The sequence below is a fragment of the Phodopus roborovskii genome, unplaced genomic scaffold (genome assembly GCF_943737965.1).
Source record: "Phodopus roborovskii unplaced genomic scaffold, PHOROB, whole genome shotgun sequence".
NCBI lineage: Eukaryota > Metazoa > Chordata > Mammalia > Rodentia > Cricetidae > Phodopus > Phodopus roborovskii.
This window is the reverse complement of record NW_026126602.1, coordinates 9,331,777-9,354,341: the sequence shown is the minus strand read 5'-3', so window position 1 is coordinate 9,354,341 and position 22,565 is coordinate 9,331,777. Positions and strand designations below refer to the sequence as shown.

At 38.1% G+C, this 22,565-nt stretch overlaps 1 protein-coding gene across 16 annotated transcripts in view; it reads left to right on the top strand.

Moving 5' to 3' along the window:
* The window catches only part of Mllt10 (MLLT10 histone lysine methyltransferase DOT1L cofactor), a 144,888-nt gene that overhangs the window by 96,224 nt on the left and 26,099 nt on the right, over positions 1-22,565 (top strand). For 15 of the 16 annotated variants that reach the window (XM_051205622.1, XM_051205621.1, XM_051205620.1 and 12 more), the window contains 2 exons: positions 1,884-1,928; positions 2,710-2,742. In XM_051205622.1, coding sequence (XP_051061579.1) covers positions 1,884-1,928; positions 2,710-2,742 — 78 coding nt within the window. The remainder of the gene's footprint in view (positions 1-1,883; positions 1,929-2,709; positions 2,743-22,565) is intronic. The other variant, XM_051205623.1, reaches the window with a different exon arrangement.

Here is a 22,565-nt window from a genome sequence, read left to right as displayed (position 1 = left end):
TCTCTTGGATGGAGCTCAAAATCCTCCTCTCTCAGATGCTTGAGTGCAGGAATGTGCCACCATATCCATCTTAATACTAGGATTCTAATTCATTATTTTGTATAAATAAACTTTTAGGTTATGAACAGTTTGGTAGTTGTGTACCCCTCCCCTCAACTTTTTTTTTTTTAATGTGTGCCAGTGTTTTGTCTGCATGTTTGTGTGTACTTATATGTATACATGCTGCATGCATGCCTGTGCCCACAAAAGCCAGAAGAGGGCAGTGGATGCCCTGGAACTACAGTTACAGACAGTTGTGAGCTGCCATGCTAGTGCTTAGAACTGAACTCAAATATTCTCTGTAAGAACAGTGAGTGTTCTTAACCACTGAGCCATCTCTCTAGCTCTGGTGCCTGATCTTTTGAAACACTGAGTATTAGTATTTAGAATTTTCAAAACTGGTCCTTTTCTTCTGAAATCTTTATCACATTATATGGATTCATGATTTAGGGTGCTAGATAGATGATCTGCTTAGGGAATCAAGTATCCACTTGCAACCATAATGCCAAGAAAGAAGCATGCACCTGTAATTCCAGTTCATCTTTGGCAGGGTGGGAGGAAAACCAGTAATCTCCAGAAAGTCTCAGGCCAGATAGCCTGGTGTACACAGCGGTGAAAAACTAGAGACCCACTTAAAGCAAGATGGAAGGTTATTCCCTGACCTTCACATGTGTGCCCATACCCAAACACACACAAACATGCATATTCACATTAAAAAGATTAAGAAGACAGGTGAGTTCATCTATCAAGTAAACATGCTTGTCATGCAAGTCTGGTAACCTATGTTTGATCCGGCACTCATGTATAAGTGTGTGCGAAGAAAACTGCACAAATTTGTCCTACCTCTTCACATATACATGGCATGATGCATCCTCACGTAAATATAATATGAAGTTGATGGTTTAGCACTGTTAGCAGGACCGTGTTTTGTCCTTTTCAAAACATACAGCTTCCTACTTTTAAAAACAGAAGCCTCAAATCATTATAATACTGACATATTATTTGTTTAAAAAAAACACTTAGAATCTGTGCTGAAATTCTGTAGTGATGATAAATGCTACAAGAGGAGATTGTGAAAAAGACACTTTGGTTAATAAAGTCATAGAGGCAAGTTCTTGAAATGAGCAGGCTAATCAGGAGTGAAGGCACACCCCCCTTCACTTTTAGTTTCTACCAAAATAAAAGATTGCCAGTGATCAAATAATTCAAAGATTTCTTTCTAAAGAGTTCATGTGTATCATTCCTGACATGAAGCAAAGGAGCTTATTTCAGCTTATAGTTCTTAGCAGCCTTAGCATTGTGGTGAAGTTAAGATGGGAACTTTGATAACTAGTTAGAGCAGAGAGAAATGAATTCATGCTTAATGCTTGTGTTTAGCTTGGTTTCTACACCTTACACACAGTTGAGGACTCCTTGTCTAGGAAATTGTGCTATTCAAAGTGAGCTGGGTCTTCCCACATTGCTTAAGACAGTCCCACCAACAAGCCCACAGGTGAAATAAATCCATTATTGAGACTTTGTTCCCATGTGGTCCTAGTTTATGGCAAGTTGGGCATAACAACGCCATCTCTCTCAGATACTTGTATGAATATTGATATGGAAGCCCTATGTCTTTTTTGTACTCATTATACATGTGTATTCTTAGACTAACCCATTGATGTTTGTGAGAATTAGGTTTAATTTTCCCTTTATATACTAAATACTAGCTTATAATTTTTGTTCTTGCAGGTGTTTTTAGATGGACTTTGTCATGAATGTCCCCCATTTTCCTAGCCTGTTTCTTTTTCTATCCTTAAGTTACTAGCAATTTCTTGGCTAACTCCCCCTTTCCCCCTTATCCACAGAAATTTCCATGCAGTATCGGCATGATGGAGCTTGTCCAACAACTAGTAAGTTGTCCAACTGGGTTAGTAATCTGGGCTTTCTGACTCTTAGTTCGGTGCCTTTTATAATATATCACCTTTGAAAGTCTAATTTTTTATTTATTTATTTTCCAAAGTACATTACATTTTTATTGTGTAGATCTTTTTCTCTTATGAAGATGCCTTTGCATACATCTTGTGTTTGGGATCTGTATTATATTCAAATATTGCAAACTTACTTGGTCTTGTACTATAGTACTTACATTGTAGAATTGTGACCTCTGCCCTTGGTGACATGTTATTTTCAGTATTTGGGTGCCATCAGTCATAATGTAAACATAATTTTTCAGTATTTGTACATCAGCATTAGGTAGCTTTATGTTATGTTGAAATTATGTTATCCTGAAGTTTAAGAAGTGAAAATAAATGTTTGATAGGGTTAGAAGATGTAATGAGATTTTGTTTTATAACTTGTTGATTGTGCTGTAAAGCTGATTATTACATCCTGTAAGACTCACTTTTAGCAAGATACTATGTAGATGAATAGTGAGATACTATGTAGATGTCTTTTTTAAAGTAATTCTCAAAAATACATTACACTAAAGAAAGTGTCTCGGCAATATGATTATAAATGAAATGTAACATATAGGGAGTTATGTTATGGGAAAATGAAAACAGCTTTCTGTTTTAATAATTCAAGCAGAATATACTGAGATTTTTGTAAAAAAGATTCAGCCTGTGCCTATGTATTTCTTTTATGTGTTTGAGAATGATCTTAACCTGACATCCTTTTTTCCTTACTTAAAAGCTTTCTCAGAGTTGCTGAATGCAATACACAATGGTAAGTTTCATTAGAATCTTTTCTGGAGGTTCATTTCTTACAAAAGTTGCCTTTTGTCAAGAAGCTTAGTTGAAAGTTAGGACCATCTATTAATGAGATGAAATACAGTGCTCTGGTGAGTTATTTAATTGTTTGGCACTTTAGTAAAGACTTTGTAGACTGCCTACAGGAGGAGGATAGATAGGTTAGTGCAGTTCGTCAGTCTGGCTTTTATTGTGTCTTCTGAGTTTCTGAAAGTCTTCTATGTTTGCAAATAGTCTACTTCTGAAATCTTTCTTACTAATGCATTAGCAATTAGTATATGCAGCAAGGATTTTTTGCTTTTAACCACAACGTGGAATATGATTTTTGGTTTATTCAGATCTTTAATTTTAATACTCTTATATTTCATGTAGTGAATTAAGTGGAAGATAGTATTTTAAATTGTATCTAATTGTGGATCATTTTCACAGTGGGGTTACATCTTCTGCTTTGGATTCTAAGTCAGCATATAAGGCAAATTCTACCACTTTTTACTTTAACATGTAATTACGACAGTCACTATTGTAGAGCATGTGAGGATTTCTTCAGTTTCCCCAAGAACTTTCTGTAATCCCTTTGTATCTAAAAAATTTTAAATTACATTTATTTATCTATTTGTTTGTTTTTGTGTGTGGATGTGTGGTTGTCCTGAAGAGTCCATTCTCTTCTTATCTTCTTATACTACAAGTTTCCTGGATTGAATCAGGTTGTCAGGTTGGGTGAGTGTTTTTACCTGCTGAGCTATCTTGCTGGCCCTGAAAATATCTCTTTTCAGTATGATGCCATCTTTATTGATTTTTCTTTTTCGGTTGTTAATTAATTATGCTAATTTGCTTGAGACTATGATTTCAAGCAAATTTCTAGTACATTTTCTTTAACTTTGAATTTGTTAATGTAACAGATTTGCATTATATATAGGTTATAATGTAGGTGTTTACAGAAGACAGTAAACAGGAGACAAGTGACTTAATGAGCAGACATAAGTGAGCCTCCTTGCAGTGAGGGTAGAGGTGGTCGATGTGGGAAATCCAGAAGTATTGTTTATGAATAAAAGCATTATTTACAGGAATTTGTTTTTGATGTACAGTGCTGGAGATTGAACCCAAGGCCTTGTACATGGTAGAGAAATGTTCTGCCATGGAATTGCATGAGCTCCTTGTTTAAATTTCACTTTCCTACACAGCCTGTACAGATTTAGGAAATGAACAACTGTAGATACTAAAAATAGTAATGATAGAATAAAGAATTGAAAGCTTTTCTTGAGAATAAGTTAAACATTTAAACATTTTTTTTTTTACAGGATTTTGGGAGGATGGGGGAGTGTGAAAGCTGAAGAACCTTAGCAGACTTTTCAGTTTATATGGTTGTATTTTTATATGTTCATTAATCGCTGGAATATTAACGATTTAAGCCAGGTATACTTAAGTAAAGTAGATATCACAGGGAGGAATATTGATGAACTGTCACAAAGACTTTTCATGCCATTGTGCTTTGAGCTGCATTAATTTGATAGGAAAACTGTTTTTGTACTCTGCAGGTAAATAAATGTCGTCAGGTTAATATAAATGTGAACTTTCTTTAAAATTTTGGATTTTAGCAGATTGAGGTTATGAGATAATTCTTATTTGTGTTTCCTCTGCCCTATATTTCAGAGTAAAGAAGTGAATGGACCTTTATTGTGGGGGGGGGATATAAAGGCAAATTAAGGATTTATTTCCATTAAATGATACATAGTGTAGACTTTTTTCTCTGTTAGAAATGTACTTTAAACCTTATAGATTTATTGTTTTGTTTCCTTCTTATTTAAGAGCGTGCGTGTGTGTGTGTACGTGTGTACACATGTATACATGATGGGGAGTGTACTGTATATGGAGATCAGAGGACAAATTTGTGGAGTTGCTTCCATCTATCAACCTTTTTAGATATAGATTTGGGTTATTAAATTTGTGCTTCAAATGCCTTTATCCACTGAGTTATATTATTGGCTCCCTGTGTGTGTGTGTCTGTGTCTGTCTGTCTTTGTGAATGTGCACAGATTGTAGGTATGTACACCTGTGTGTATTTGATTTTGATAGAAATTTTGAGGCTCCTTTTACTTCTGATAAGTATATACTAGGTCCTCTGTTGTGTATACCAGGAATACTATTTTTTTTTTTTTCTTCACCTGTATTTTACTCTTGGAGTTGAGTAATGTTCAGTTTTTCTCAATGTTATTTAGGCATTCCCTATAGTCCTTTCTCTTTAGCACGGAAGTGCAGTAGTCATTAAACAACACCATATGTCTCCTCTTTCCAGCTCTGGAAGATAGAATTGACAAACTCCACACATGTAGTACAGATGCTAACATTCATCATTACAATGAGTCTTAGCCATTATCCATAGAAGGTACCCTTTAGCAGGTTGAGGAAAATTGGTTACTGACTTGATCTCTTTATTTTAAACCACTCAGAATTCTTGTTTTCCTGTGTTAGTTTTGCTTGTATATTTTGTGATAATTTTATTTCAGCTGCACTAAGTACTTAGCATATAACTTAGCATATAGTATTTTCATATCCTTTTATTTTAATAAGTATTAGCATCCTATCACTCTTCCCATACAACCCCCTTGAGCTCCCCCCCCCCTTTTCTTTTTACTTACTTTAATTAGTCAGTCAGTCAATTTATTTTGAGACAGGGTCTCATGTAGTCTATTCAGCTAAGAATGATTTTCATACCATAATCTTGCTTGTTCTCTCCAAATCCTGGAATTGTAGTTGGTGGGGCTATGTATCTGGCCTCTGTTTTCGTTATCTTTAATATTCATTGTTTCCTTCTTTAGAGGGCGGTGTTATTTCAAGACATGGTTTCTTTGTGTAATAGCCCAAGCTGTAACTTGCTTTATAGACCAGGCTGGCCTTATACTCAGAGATCCACCTGCTTCTGACTCCCAGAGTGCTGGGATTAAAGGCGTGTACCACCTCCTCCTGTCTGCTTCCTTCTAAATGATGCCGTCTGCATATGTGTTGAGAGAAGGAAGTATTGTTATAAGGTGTATTAAATTATTTTTAGCTAACATCTTTTCAGACTGTTAGGGAGTGAACATGAGTGTTCTAATTTATAGAATGGAGTCAGTACCTAAAATCCTTAGTTTTCACATATGGAAAATGCATTATCAGTATAGACATCTGTAAAGTACAAAATCTTTCTCAAGCCCTTTTCATCTCCTCCCTCATTTGATAAATACACATTAAGTTCTTTCCATATAGAAGAGTTTTGGTAGTTGCTTTGGGAAAATGTATATTATAAATTGATCCTGCTTTTGGGGAATACACTCTAAACAAGAGGTAAATGTGTTTTTAAATAACATTCTCAAGAAATATAGTTAGTAATATAGGAGTAAGGAAATATGGGAGTAAAGGAAAATTACCTTTGAAGGAAAAAGATGTGCTGGGAATATAGCTTTTGACCTGTTTACTTAAGAGTGTATAGGAGTGTATACTTAAGAGTGCATCAGAGCCTGATTAGCACAAGTAGTTGTCCCACTGAAGTGTGGCTGTGTTTATTACTTTCCTAATGCTTTGGTAAAACACCATAGCCAAAAGCAGCTTACAACTCTCAAATCAAATTCTCTCATCCAGGAAAGTCAGTGCAGGCACTCAAGACAGGAAACTGGAGGCAGGAACTGATACAAAGACCATGAAGGAGTGCTCTTACTGGCTTGCTTCTCATGGCTTGTTTAGCCTATTTTCATAGCATCTAGGACTGTCAGCTTAGGGGTGGCTCAAATAAGGTGAGCTGTACCTTCCCACATTCAATCAAGAAAATGCACCATAGGTTTGCCCAAAGGTCAGTCCTTTAGGAACATTTTCTCAATTGAAGTTTTCTCTTCCCAGATGATGCTAACTTTAGTCAAGTTGACAAGCAGCCAGCACACAGACTGCAAAGGTGACAGTAATGACGGATATTTGATTCATAACTATAGTGAGATAGTCCTTCTGTGGCACTGACCACGCCCATTGGGGGGTGGAGCCATGGGCGGAAGTGACCTGTGGAAGGAGGTCGGAGGGGGCCAGGAAAGGCGCTCTCTTTCTGGCGTGACTCGGACAGGAGAGGATCGGGTTGAATTTCCTGGTCTTCATCTGTCTAGGTTGTAAGTTATTTCTCCCTGAATAAACATCTATTCGGCCTATTTGTTTATCCTGATCCTTATTTACCGCAATACATAACATTAAAAAAAATTGCCTTAGCTTTTTCATCAGTGAGCCCAAAGTAGTTGGTTTTTTGAGTTGGGAAAACATCTCATATACTTGTTAAATAGGAAGATTCATTTGATGATTGCATATAAGAATTGAAAGAAGTTAATACTGAGACAGAAACCAAATAGAATATTGTTATAATATAGCTAGATAGTATGGACCCAAAGAGGAATGTGAAAGTCAGCATAACCCCCCCCCCCCAAAAAAAAAATGAAAAAGCTTTTAGTTGTCAATGAACTGATTAGCAGTGTCTGGGGGAAGGAAGGTATTAATTTACAAGTGTTTATCCCTAAAGCAATAACACTTGGGCACTAAAGAATTGTGGTCAGTTCATGTAGGGGTAATGGTACAGAAATTCTTGGTTGTATTTGAAAAGCGCTGGTAGAGAGAACAAAGACTTTGGATCAATTTTATTTTACTTGCTTTGCATTTTTTGGGGGGGGGAAATCAGGGTTTCTCTATTGCTTTGGAGCTCTTCCCTCCCTCCCTCCCTCCCTTCATTCCTTCCTTCCTTCTTTCCTTCCTTCCTTCCTTCCTTCCTTCCTGAGAGTAACAAGCTTTAATGCCAGTAAAATCAATAGACATGTAGCATTCATGTAAAAAAAACAAAACAAAACAAAAAAACCCAAAAAACCCTTACCAAACTGTATTATATTTTTATTGTCATAAAATATACAACTAAAAGTAAATGAAAATATTAATCTAAAAAAAGTTTCAGTTCACTAGATCTTCCATTCCTTGTGTTCACATTTCACAGGAGGTATCCCCTTCATGCATCTTTTCCAGTTAAGTTTAATAATTTTCTATATTTAAAAACTTTTTTTAAAAAATCTTCTGCTTGCTAGTATTCCTTTTGATATAAGTTCTGCTCTTCCTATTTCTATAGGCAAGGCCCTTTCTTGTATCTTTTTTTAAGTCTTTTTTTTTTTTTTTGTTGTTTTGTTTTTCATTTTTAGTTACCAACCCCAGTTCCTTCTCCCTCCCCTCTTCCACTCCTCAGAGGGTGTAAGGCCTTACCTGGGGACTCATTGAAGTCTGGCATACTAAGTTGAGGTAGGACCAAACCCCTTCTTCCTGTATCAAGGCAGAGCAACATATCCCACTATAGGGGATGGACTCCAAAAAGCTAATTCATACATTTAGATAGGTCCTGATGCCACTGCCAGCGTTCCCTTTCCCCCCATCAAACCACGTAACTGTCACTCACATTCAGAGGGTCTACTTACGCAGGTTCCCCAGCTGTCAGTCATAGTCCATGAGCTCCCACTAGCTCGGATCAGCTGAGTCTGTGGTTTTCCCCATGATGCTTTTGACCCCCCTCCTCCCTCTCTTCATCTGAACTTCAGGAGCTCAGTCCAGTGCTTGCCTGTGGCTCACAGCATTTGCTTCCATCAGCTACTGGATATAGGTTCTATGATGCCAATTCGGGTAGTCATTAATCTGAAGGCTCATTCAGACACTGTCTCCACTATTGCTAGGAGTATTAGCTGGGGACATCCTTGTGGATTCCTGAGAATTTCTCTAGCACTGGATTTTTCCCTAAGCCAATCTTGGCTCCCTCTCTATCAGGATAATCTCTTTCATTGCTTTCCTATGCTGATATGTTATTTATGATTTAATAATGATTGCCTGAAGTATTAGAATGCAAAGCCAGACAAACTAGTTAGCTATAGAAGGTATGTGGTGGTGGTACACACCTTTAATCCCAAGACTCAGGAGATAGAGGTAGATGGATCTTTCTGTTAGTTCAAGGCCACACTGTGCTACAGAAAACCAGTCCTGTCTAAAAGAGAAACAGCTTACACGAAGAAGAGCTCTCAGCATTTAGGATATCTCATCATGCCTTTAGTCCCAGGATTTGAGAGGTATAATAGGAAGAAGCAAAGGGCCTCATGAAAGAATTTGTCTCCACCCATGTTGAGGAGAGGGCAGCAGTCTAGGATTGCAGTTTGAGGCTTGGTGGAGGGCTTTGTCATTTGTGGAGACAGGCTTGCCATTTCAGTCTGAGGTAGAGGTGAGAGCTAGTGGCTCTGGCTTCTTTGCTTCTCTGATCTTCAACTTGTAGCTTGAACCCCAATATCAGTCTCTGGCTTTTTATTTTTCGTGTTAAACTCCCCACCCCCTCCATACACTTCCCAACTTGGTTTTCTTGACTCCTCATGTTCCCTGATACCCTTTTACTCCTCCATTCCTAGGGCCTTCCATGTGTGTTTGTTCTTCTTAGTGTCCCACTTTTTGGTTGTGAGCCTAACCTTTGATGGCTGAGGCATCTCTCCAGCCCTATCGTCCCACTTTTTACCTAGCTTCTTTGGGGTGTTGGTTTTTGCTTCATACTTAATATCCATGTACGAGTGAGTATATTTTGTGTTTGTTTTTCTGAGTCTGGGTTACCTCACTCAGGATGCTTTTTTTTCTTAGTTCCATCCATTTGCCTGCAAATTTCAAGATGACCAGGGTAACATATAAAAGGAAGCATTTAATTGTTGGCCTGCTTATAGTTTCAGAGGGTGCATCCATGATTGACATGGGGTGGGGGTGAGGCAGGCAGTAGGCAGGCAGATGTGGCATTGGAACAGTAGCTAAGAGCTTATGTCTTGAGTCAAAACCAGGAGGCAGAAAGGGGTCAGGGGAGGGAGAAAAGGAGTGAGACACAGCCAGAAACACAGAGCGATGGATGTTGCTAGCTAAGTAGGAATGGTATGAGCTTTTAATACATAAAAAGCCTGCCCCCAGTGACACATCTCCAACAAGGCCACACCTCCTAATCCTATCCAAAGAGTTCCACCAACTGGAGGAACATGCATTCAAACATATGAGGTCTTGTTCAGACCACCATACTTTAAAAAAAAAAAAAAAAATCTGTATCATCTTTGACTAACATGGCTTAAATTATCAGAAATTTTAAAAAAGAGTCTTTTCTCCCCCCAGCCAGAATTCAGAATAGCTGCTGTTTTTTAATGTCCCTCAGACAGGGTTAGTGTCTGTGAAGCCAGAGCAATACATACCATTCTTGGGTAAAAACTCATCTCTCTTGTATTCTTGTATCTCTTGTCTGCAGTGCTTTTGTTCGGTAGTTAGTGTTTTTGGGCACTCCTAAATTGTCCTGTTTGGAGTTTCACACCTAAATCAGTTTAGGTAATTACTTCTGAATATTTTTTTGTACTTAATTATAAACTTTCATATCCAGTTTATTACTTTTCAAGATCCACTATTTACTTGTGTATCTGTGTTGATTCAAATCCTTATCTCTCTTGCATAGACTATTATAATAACATTTGTTTCATTACTATACCTAGAATTGGATAAGTGGGCAGACTGGAGCCAATATCAGAAATGAATGTAGAAAAGAACACATTTAATCACCTGATAAATTGTAACTATAACGAATGCCAAGTATTGTCTTACTTTTCTTCGAGGTAATCATCTTGGAAAAACAAAATTGGTATTGAACATGCTTGCTTAGCTAGTTTATATATCAGACAGGTAGGTCATGTTGGAAGATTATCATCATATTCACAACATTCTTTTTCTCTGTGTAGTGCAGTTTATTTCCTTGCATACTTTCAGATTAACATCTAGTTTTGTATTTGTATAACCTTGACTAAGCTACAGATTGTTTTCTGGTAGTCTGCTTTTCTAGATGATTCAGCTTTCTCAATATAGAAAATCAATTCAGCTTTGCTTCCTGGGTGATAATATTCACACCCTTCAGTCTTGGATACAATCTTTCCATAATATTTCTAATATTATACCTTAAAATATTCCATTTTATCTTACAGGTTTTTTTTTTTAACTTTTAAGATAGGCTCATAATGTTCATGTATCCTTTTATTCTAGGCGCCCCCCCCAACACATACATACATACATATACACACACGCACACTTTGTGACTATTTCATCAGGGATATTGGTCTGTAGTTTTCTTTCTTAGTTGTGTCTTTGTGAGGTTTGGGTACCAACGTTAATGTGGCCTCATAAAAAGAGTTTGGCAATGAACCTTCTGTTTCTATCTTGTGGAACAGTTTGAGGAGTAGTGGTATTAGTTCTTCCTTGAATGTCTGGTAGAATTCTGCGCTGAATCCATCTGGCCCTGGACTTTTTTTGGTTGGAAGGCTTTCGATGACTGCTTCTATTTCATTGCGGGTTATAGGTCTATTTAAGTTGTTTGTCTGTTCTTGATTTAATTTGGTAAGTGATAGTTATCCAGAAACTTGTCCATTTCCTTTGAATTTTCAATTTTTGTAGAATACAGATTTTCAAAGTATGACCTGAAAATTGTCTGGATTTCCTCTGTGTCTGTTGTTATGTTCCCCTTTTCGTTTCTGATTTTGTTAATTTGCATGTTCTCTCTGTGCTTTTTCATAATTTGGATAAAGGTTTGTCTATCTTGTTGATTTTTCTCAACCAACTCTTCGTTGCATTGATTTTTTTTTTTTTTTTTTTTTTTTTTTGTATTGTTTTCCTGGTTTCTATTTTGTTGACTTCAGCTCTCAAGTTGATTATTTCCTGGCATCTATTCCTACGGGGTGAGTTCGCTTCTCTCTGTTCTAAGGCTTTCAGTTGTGCTGTTAATTCTCTTATGTGACTATCCTCTGTTTTCTTCATATGGGCACTTAGTGCAATGAAGTTCCCTCATAGCACTGCTTTCAAGGTGTCCCATAAGTTTGGGTATGTTGTGTCCTCATTCTCGTTGAATTTAGAAAGTTCTTAATTTCTTTATTTCTTCTTTGACCCAGGAGTGGTGCAATTGCACGCTGTTCAGTTTCCATGAGTTTGCAGGTTTTCTGCTATTTGTGTTGTTGAATTCCAATTTTAAAGCATGGTGGTCCGATAAGATACAGGGCACTATTCCAATTCTCTTGTACCTGTTGAGGTTTGTTATGTCACCTAGTATGTGGTCGATTTTAGAGAAGGTTCCATGTGGAGCAGAGAAGAAGGTATATTCTTTTGTCTTTGGATGGAATGTTCTATAGATGTCTGTTAACCCCAGTTGAGACATAACTTCTGTTAATTCTTTTGTTTCTTTGTTGAGTTTCTGATTTGTGGTCCTGTCTAGTGTTGAGAGTGGTGTATTGAAGTCTCCCACTATAAGTGTGTGAGGTTTTATATGAGCTTTGAGTTTTAGTAGTGTTTCTTTTACAAATGTGGGTGCCTTTGTATTAGGGGCATAGATGTTCAGAACTGAGACTTTGTGTTGATGGATTTCTCCTGCGATGACTATGAAATGACTGTCTTCATCTCTTTTGACTAATTTTGGTTTGAAGTCTAACTTGTTAGATATTAGGATAGCTACGCCTGCTTGCTTCTTATTTCCATTTTTTTGGAAAATCTTTTCCCAACCCTTTACCCTAAGGTAATGTCTATCTTTGAAGCTTAGATGTGTTTCTTGTATGCAGCAGAAGGATGGATTCTGTCTTTGTATCCATTCTGTTAGCCTGTGTCTTTTTATAATGTTGAGGGTGAGTAAGGACCATTGATTGTTGATGCTTGTTTGATTTAGGTTTGTTGTTGGCAGTAATATTGTGAATATATTAGTTCTGCTTCACCCTTGGTTTCTGGTGTAGTTGGATTATCTGTTGCCTACATTTTTGTGGGCGTAGTTACCTTCCTTGGGTTGGAGTTTTCCTTCCAATACTTTCTGTAGGGCTGGATTTGTAGATACGTATTTGGAAAATCTGGTTTTGTCATTAAATATCTTGTTCTCTCCATCTATAGTGATTGAGAGTTTTGCTGGATATAGTAGCCTACGCTGGCATCCGTGTTCTCTTAATACTTGTAGAACATCTATCCAGGACCTTCTGGCCTTGAGGGTTTCCATGGAGAAGACAGGTGTAATTTTGATAGGTCTGCCTTTATATGTTACCTGTCCCTTTTGCTTTGCTGCTCTTAATATTCTTTCTTTATTCTGTATGCTAGGTGTTTTGATTATTATATGTCGAGGGGTCTTTTTTCTTTGGTCCAGCCTATTTGGGGTTCGGTATGCTTCTTGTACTTTCATAGGCATGTCCTTCTTCAGATTTGGAAAGTTTTCCTCGATGATTTTGTTGAATATGTTTTCGGCACCTTTGAGCTGGGCTTCCTCACCTTCCTCTATGCCTATTATTCTTAGGTTTGGCCTTTTCATGGTGTTCCACATGTCCTGGATGTTTTGTGTTAAGGATTTGTTGGATTTATGATTTTCTTTGGTCGATGAATCTATTTCTTCTAGTTTATCTTCTGCGCCTGAGATGCTCTCTTCCATCTCTTGAATTCTGTTGGTTATGCTTGTGTCCGTAGTTGCCGATTTTTTTTTTTGCCCAGCTTTTTTATTTCCAGCATTCCTTCAGTTTGTGTTGCCTTTATTTTCCCTATTTCAGTTTTCAAGCCTTGAACTGTTTCCTTCACCTGCTTAATTGTTTTTTCTTGGCTTTCTGTACTTTCCTTAAGGAATTTGTTCATTTCTTCCACTTTTTTCTTTGTTTTTTCCTCCATTTCTTTAAGGGATTTTCTCACATCTTTGAGGGCCTCTATCATTTTTATGATGGTAATTTTTAAATCGTTCCCTTCTGCTTCCTCTGCTTTGTTGTTGTGTTCCATTCTAGTTGGTGTAGATCCCCTAGATTCTGGTGGTGTCATGCTTGTCTTTTTGTTGTTAGGTGTTATCTTGTATTGCCTTTTTCCCATAGCTTCTTCCAGTAGGTGTTGGTGGGGTCTCCCCCTCTCTCTATGGTACTTCCCCGATGAGCTTATGTGAGTCTGAGATTAAATATCTGTAGCTCTGTGTGGTCCAAGCTCTCTAGGAGGTTTCTCCACAGACAGGGATCCAGGAATGGGGTCAAGGATGAAGATCCAGTAGAAGATGCCAGCAGGTACTCACAGTGGTCCCGCAGAGATAGGCGGATCTCTGGGAGGGGCCCAGGACTCCAGCAGAGCACTGGAGGTGGGGGTCAGAGACCAAGCAGGTGGAAATTACGGGTGGTCCTGCGTGGATAGTCAGGTCTCCTTTGTTCAGAGTTGCTCAGAGAAGTCTCCGATGTAGGGTGGACTGTTGGCTCCACCCTTTGTCCCAGTGCTCAACCAGAGTGGCAGGACCGTGGGTAGGGTAGGGGGGTAGGCTGTAGGTGGGGATGGGTGGGGGTGCATCAGAGCTCCAAAGTGTGCTCTCCAGATGGGGACTGAAGACAGGAACAGGAGGATCAGGGGCCAACCCAGGGAGTTCGGGCGGGGGAGGGGGGAAAAGAGGTTGTTGGGGACAGGCAGCCCTGATTGGGCCCAGACTCACCTCTGGCCAATAGCTGGCGGAAGAGGGCGAGGGCTGGGCTGGAACTTGAGAAGGTTTTGCAGGATAGTTGGATGTCACTGGAAACTGGAACTCTCCAGCTGAGGCCTCTTTCTTTGGCAGAGGCCTGGATTTGGGGGTCAAGGATCTTGCCCCTGTCTTAGTCACTTTGAAGAACACAAGTATATTAGTCTGGGTTCCCTAGTCAAACAGAACTGATAGGAGTATTATACAAAACTGGGATTTATTAATTTGTCTTACAAGTTATGGTCTGACTCTGCCAAAGATGGGTGTCTCACTTGGTCTTTAGTATACACCAGAATCCCAGAGAAGTGAGAGTGAGGAGAAATAGGCAAAGCAAACACTTCCTTTTCCCATGTCCTTTACATAGGCTGCCACCAGAGATTGTGGCCCATATTTAATGTGGGTCTTGACACCTCAAAAGACCTGGATTTAGGGTGGGTCTTCCCACCTCAAGAGGTTTAATTAAGAAAAAATTCCTCATAGGTTTGGTGTTCCCAGTCACTTGGGTTTTAGTTAATTCCAGATGTAGTCAAGTTGACAACCAAGAATCGCAATCTAAATGCACCCCTTATTTTGGGGCTCCCCCTATTGTTAGATTCAAGTTGTTTTCTTTTTAAGGAGAAATAATAGAAACAGTCTTTTCATTGCATAGTATTAGATGAAATAAAGTCAGCTTTTTTCTAATGTAAAGATTTTCTTTTTCTCATTATGATGAGTAATTTGTAGAATAAGGCATGAGATGATGTAAAAAGCCATTCCTTATTTTTCTTCCAGGTCTGGTTGGCATTCATGTTTTACTGTAATTCTTTGCCGTGACTCATTTCACAGACTTTGTGTGTTGCCTTTGTCCTCATTCTGTGTCCCTGTGATTGGAATGCTTGTTCTCTTCCCTGAGCCCCTCCCTCCAGTATGTTTGCATCCCCTGATGCTTTATGGGGGCATCATCCATTACTGCTGCCATTACAGATAAACACACATTTAGCAGCTTAAAGAATTTATTAGCTTTTGTTTCTTTTCTACTTTATTCATATGAAAGAAGTTCTAGTTCAAATCATTGGTTTTGTTTTTGTTTTTTTCTGTTTCTACATGGCCACGATTAAAGTGTTTACTAGTTTATTGGGGATTCTAGAAAGAAAGCTACTTGTAGGCTCATCCTGGTTCCTTTCTACAGTCACATGACTGAAGTTAGGATTTCTCCACTGTTTTCACCTAGAGCACCAGCATGACTGACAGAGGCTTTTTAACTGGTTTTGCATCTCTGTGTTTTAAAGCTATGAAAGGTAAATTGAATTCCCAGATTTTCTCTAACTTTCCTTTCTGAAGAATATCTGTTACTGTCATTGTGATGAAGCACCATGGCCAAAACCAAGATGGGCGGGAAAGAAAAGGGGTTATTTGGCTTAGACTTTAAATCATTGTCCATTACTGAAGGAAGTCAGGACAGGAACTCAAACAGGGCCTGTAGGAACGTGGAGGCCTGAGGTGATAGAGGCCACGGAGGGATGCTGCTTACTGGTTTGCTCCCCATCTTTTGTTAAGACTATTTTCTTTCAGAAACCATGACTACTAGCCCAGGAAGGGAACCACCCACAATGGGCTGGGTCTTTCCCTATCAATCACTATTTAAGAACATTCCCTACATGTTCCCTCCTTTAAGGTAACAGTCCCCTTCCCCCCTCCTTTTTTTTTTAAGTTGACATAAAACTGTCCAGCATACCCTTGTATTTTTTCTTTTTAACCACATTTCCTGACTCTTCTGCCATCCCAGTGTTAACAGGTTCATGTAATTTTATTAGGTCCTATTTTGTTCAGTCTTCAAAGTGTTTTCACAGTAGTTTAACCAAAAGATTAAAAAAGCTGGGTTACAGGGGGATCCTTTAGAATTTGTCTTCCTATTCCATACCTAAACTTTAATGCAAAAAAAAAAAAAAAAAAAAAAAAGTCAACTCCAGAAGTTGGTCTTTTCTTTATCTTTCCCCCCCCCCAACACATTTTTATTTTGTTGTAGGGTGTTACTAAGTTTCCCAGGCTGACCTTAAGCTTGCTGTATAGCCTAGACTGACTGAATTTCTGGTGCCTTAGTCTCTTAAGTAACTGGAATAACAGACTACCAGGCTAAGGCCTTCAAGGTTTTTCTGGTTTTTTTTTTTTTTTTTTTTTTTTTTTTTGAGATAGGGTTTTATGTAGCATGAGTGGCTGAGGATAATGACCTGGTACTTTATCATCCTGCCTCCACCTTCCAAGTCTTGGCATTATATGTGTATACCACTATACCCAGCTGTTGTAGGTTGTCATTCATAATAAGTATTAGATGAGCTTTGTTTGCCCTTTCTATCTTCTGTGGTTCTTGGAGGGCAGATGGATTTCAATGTCTCTGTATCCATGTCATCTTAGGGTTTGTTTCCTTACATTTTCTAATCTTGGATTGTGAATTCATTGTATCTAGGGTTTATATTGTAACCCTTCATAAAGGATTTGTGCATATCCTTGTCAGTTCAGACCCCAAACCTATTTGACAATAAGGCTGTGCTTTAGGGTAGACTTTTTACCAACTTTTCATATTATAAAACAAATTAGGCAGGATTCTCTCACCCCCACAATAAGCTTTCTTGTCAAACTATCTTTGGATTACCAGCCTCAAATAATGACACAGTGACTTATTAATAGTGAAAGCTTGGTCTTCAGCTGGTATAACTCAAATTAACTTGCTTCTACTAATCTATGTTCTGCCATATGGTTATCTTTCCTTAACAAGGCACGTCCGACCTGCTTCAAGTCTGCTGGCAAAATCCCTGCTCCTAGATTCCTCTTCAGTTTCTTCCTCATGAAGTCCATTCAGCTCTTTTTTAAACCAATCAGAAGGCTCCTTAGGCAGAAGCACATCTTTCTATGCATCTCTGTGTATCCCTCCCTGGCTGTCCTGGAACTCCCTCTGTAGATCAGAGATTCACCTCCCTATGTTCACTGGGACATTAGAAACATAAACCTAGATCTACTCACATTATCATGGGGGAGGTATGGCCCAAGAAATGTTCTAATCTAGGGAACTCAGGGTCTAAGAAGTTACATCAAAGAAATCTTTATATATGTGGATGTACAGCCCTTGATTTTCACCTGTATTGTCAACTTTAAACTCCTTACAAAACCTGCAGTATATGCCAGAGTCCTGCAGTCTTTCACTAAACCACTTTCTTCTCATTTACACATGACTTAAAGATCTACTAATTAAAAAAAAAAAAAATCTCATTTGTCTGAAGTATCTATCATTATTGTCATCATCGACCTGCCTCTGCCTCCCGACTGCTAGGATTGACAATGTACTCTACCACTGCCCAGCTTGTTTAGGTTTATTTTATTCCTGGTCTGCATGGGTGTCTTTTTCTTTTTTTGTGAGCATGGCTTTCCTTTTTAAAAATTTTAAAAATTAATTTTTTTTCAGTTATGTGTATGAGTGTGTGTCTGTGTGTCTGTGTTGGTTGGGGGGTTATGTCCATGTGAGTGCAGGTTCCTGAGAAGCCAGTTATCAGATTCTCTGGAACCGGAGTTTCAGGCGATGTGAGCTTCCTAATGTGGATGCTGACAATTAAATTCCAGTCCTCTAAAAGCAGTTTGTGCTCTTAACACGTGTGCCATCTTTTCAGCTCCTTGTGTATTCATTTTTAGGTAACTTTAATTAGGAGGGCTTATTAGTTATGTAGTTTACCTTATTTCTAGAGATAGAAATTCTTTCACTTATGTTTTTTTTTATTTTTAAAATACACCATTCTGGCTTCTGGAGTTGCCTCCTTACTTAAGATAACTTTCATGTTGTCAAGTCAGTGAATATTTGCTATTCTTTATCTTATACTAGCTCTTAGCAAATTTGTTTTTGGTAAAGAATTGTTGTTGGAAACTGGTTTTCTTTTTTTAGACATTCAGTTTACCTTGGCTGCACTCTTGACTTCTGGTGTCTTCTCTTTGTTCTAGATCAGTGCTTGCTTAAATTCCATGAGCCTCTCTCTGTTTCCCCTTTTATCCCCACTGAATAAAATATTACTTAATGATGTACTTCTACTCTTTACTTTTGGGTCTTTGTCCACACTGCAACCATAGTGGTTTTGTCAACTCCTCATCAAGCCACTTGTGTTTTTTTTTTTTTTTTTTTTTTTAATTATGTGTTCAATGTTGGTAACCATTGGGATGAAATTAAGAGGTGTTTTTCTGCAGTTCCATCTTAACGATGATGTCTATCTTGTTTTCTCTAGTTTATTTGTTTGCTATGAATGATGGTCTGAAAATAATCAACAGATAATCCCAGGACAATCTTCTGAGTAGCATGCATAATGAAATGTCCTGACATTTTTCTTTATCCTACCTGGGTGAGAACTGTCCCTCAGGCTAGTAAAACCATGCTGTATATGTTAATGCCTGTGTAGTAGTCTGTTGATAGACGTTTCTGTCCTGTAATGTGTTTCCAAGTAACCACACAGAGGCTTAATGCTAATTATAAATGCCTGGCCAGTAACTCAGGTCAGGGAGTTTATTGTTTAAAAGAGTAACTACTTCTGTGAACCTTTGCTGTCTTCCCACTGATAATAGCACATTGTAAGTGCCCCTCTCTTATTTACAGGCTCCTATGAGAGTTCCTCTCCAGTCTTTTCTTCCCTGTCTGGCTAACACCTATCAAACTTTTTAGATCTTGGTTTATGGTATTATATCTCTTCAAAGAGATCTTATCGACTGTTTTTTATTTTTTATTCTTTGGTGTTTGAGAATGTGTCTAATGTTGCTTAGGCTGGCCTTGACCCTGAAAATGTTCTTGAATTTCTGATCATCCTGTTTGTAGTTCCGAAGTTCTTAGATTACAAGCACGTGCCATATGGTTTTCTATGGTGCTGGGAATTTAAACATAGGGCTTTGTGCATCTAAGAAAGTATTACCAGCTGAGATGCATCTTTAGCCTTCTAGTTCTTTTGCTTATATTAAAGTGCCTTTTCCTTGCCAATCCTAATTTATGTTGGAATGCTTTTCATATCTTTTTTTGTAAGCTTGTCTTTGTTACTGAACTGTACATTCCTGATGAGCACTCTTGTTTTTCTTGTTTGCAGTGTTTTTCTTTTTTGTTTGGTTTGGTTTTTAGAGACAGGGTTTCTCTGAAGCTTTGGAGCCCATCCTGTAACTGGCTCTGTAGATTAGGCTGGCTTGGATCCACCTATCTTTGCCTCCCCAGTGATGGGATTAAAGGCGTGTGCCACTGCCCAGCTCTTGTTTTCAGTTTTATTTCTGCTCCAAACTCATTACCTGTTTCTTGGTAGTTACTAAATACTTGTTTTGTCAACTGGATGAAGGGACAGAAGGGTGAATAAATGAATGTGGATCAATATATCACTGCCATCCACTGTATCTTTCTGCATCATCATTTCTGTTCTCTGTCCTGAACTTCAGAGTATTTCCCTAGAGATTGTATGTTGTAGGATTTAGTTCCATTGAACTCAATGAATGTCATATTGACTTGGTTTAAAAACTGTAAAACTTGTAAAAGATGTGTGTATTTTTCTTGCATGTAATATATGTACATTTATCACGTAGATGCCTGGTGCCTGTAGACGTTAGAAGAGGGCATCAGATAGACTATCTGGAACTGGAGTTATGGATGGTTGTGAGCCATTATGTGGGTGCTGCCAAGGTCCTTCACTCAAACAGCAAGTACTCTTAACTTCTGAGCCATCTCTCCAGCCCCTAATTTTTAAATAAAAATATTAATACAAATTATTATTATTATTATTATTATTATTATTATTATTATTATTATTATTAAGAAAACAGACACAGGAGAATTTAAGAGGTCTTACTAAGTTCTCATGCCAAGGTGTTGAGTGAAGTTCAGAGTCTTCCTTGAACTTCTGTGCCATGAAAGGAACATTTTGATTTGCAGTATTTTATAACAAAAACCCAAGTGTCACAAACAGCCCCAAAGCATGATTAGTAGATTGCACTCAAGCTGGATAATTCATATGGTATCAAAATAGTTGGACTTTTTTTTAAGATTGAAGATTCTCATTCACCACAATGTTGCTTCTCAATATTATACTTTGTGAATTTTGCTGCATATGGTGATGATAATTTTGGCTTTCATAGTGTTGTAGAGGCATTAGTGGTTGAGAAAATTATAATGCTACTTAGAAATTTTAAATTAGCACTTAAAGAACTAAAATGGTTGTAACTACCATTTATTGAAATTTATTGTGTAGTAGATGTTGCTAAAGTCTTCATATTGAAGTAGCTACCTTTTTTTGTGGATAATAATATGGCAACATCAGTACTCAATTTTATCTCAGCCAAGTTTGTACTTAAAGCAATTGTACTATTTTGACTTCAGCATGGCCCTCCCTAGCTTTTAACTTTAAAAGTTGGATTTGATGTGTATGATATGCTTTTCATCTTCAGAACTTGTAAGCAGTTAGTGCTGGGACTGCTGGTAAAGTGTATGCTGAATCTGAGTCAGATCCTTGGTACTCTAGTAAAGAGCCAAACATGATGGCAGACACCTGTAATCCACTGCTGAGGAAGCTGAGACAGGATTCTAGGAGATAGCTGACAGTTATCTTGCTGTTTCCGTGAGCTCTAGGCTCAGTGAGATAGTCTGCCTCAAAAGGTGGGAGGGCAGTATAAAAAATGCCTCAATGGTGGAGGCAGGCTTGGATTACACACAGAGTTAGTTCGAGGATAACCAGGACTACACAAAGAAATCCTGTCTCAAAACCAAAACAAAGAAAAGGAAAGCATCCAGTATTGACTTCTGTTCTCCACTCACCTATTTACAAAGCACTAATACTCAAACTCATGGGAATACCATATATACAAAAGTCTATGTAGTTATTCATCATTTTATGATTTTAGTATACCTTGGAGAGACTAGTGCAAACTTCATTAACTCATCTAAACCTTTCTTTAGATTTCTGCATACTGGTTTTCTCTTTTCCTCATCATCAGCCTTCCTCCATTTTTGGAGGCATAATTTCACTCTGCAGTTTAGACTGGCCTTGAATTTGCAGTCATTCAATCTGCTTCCTGAGTCTAGGACTATAGATGTCTACCACCAGTCTTACCTCTACTAGAAGACTATTAAGGCAAAATTCTTTTTACTGTTTTATATATCTTGAAGCTAATAATTGTTGAATAAACTTTTGGAATTATCAACTTTCAGAAGTCCCTTTTGAACTAGAACAATATCCCTGCCATCAAGAGCACTTACTACTCTTCAGAGGACCCATTTTAAGTGTCTAGCACTCCTATGACAGCTTACACAGCTTACAGCTATGTGGAACTCAGGTTCCAGAGACTCAATTGGCCTCCTGCACATGTGTGGTCCACATGCATACACTCAAGCGCACACATATACACATCTTTTTCTCAGCCATGTGCCTATCTTTGGTTAATAATTATTTTAATAGAAGTGTTGTTTCTTACTATTTTAAATATGTATTATGTACACAGTGTTCTGCCTGCCTGTATCCCTACGGCCAGAAGAGGGCACCAGATATCATTCATTATAGATGATTGTGAGCCGCTATGTGAGTGCTGGGAATTAAACTCAGGAACTCTGGAAGAGCAGCTCTTAACTGTAGTTGGTTTTTTGTTTGTTAACTTTTTACTCTTATGCTCTTTTGGGGTCCCACCACCCAGCTCCTAATAAACACACATGGAGGCTTGTTCTGTTTTATGAACATCGATAACTTGGCTTATTTCTAGCCAGTTTTTCTTAAACTATTCCATCTATCTTTTGCCTCTGGGCCTTTTCCATTCTCTATTTCTGTATACCTTTCTTTCCTTCTTACTCCATGGCTTCCTGTGGCTTACTTCTCCTTCTCTCACTCCTTGATCTTTTCTTCCCTGAGTTTTCCTCCTATTTATATTCTCTCTGCTCACCAACTCCCTTTTGTTTTTTTCCCCCCATCCTGTCTTGCTGTTGGCAATTTGGCTCTTTATTAGACCAATCAGGTGTTTTAGGCACATTAACACAGCTTCAAAGAATTAAAACAAATGCAACATAAAGGAATGCATAGACATATGTAACACTTCTTAAAATAGTATTCGGCAACATCTTAGCCACTGAGCCAGCTCTCCAGCCCCAGAAGAGCTGTTTCTTTTCTGTCCTCCATAACTCTTTTTCAGAGATGGAGAGAGAGAGAGAGAGAGATCTGCCTGCCTCTTCCTCCACCTCCCAAAGTGCTGGAACCACTACCTGGCTTAGATCATCTGTTTTTAAATAGAATCTAAAAATTCACTTTTTTTGAATGAAATTT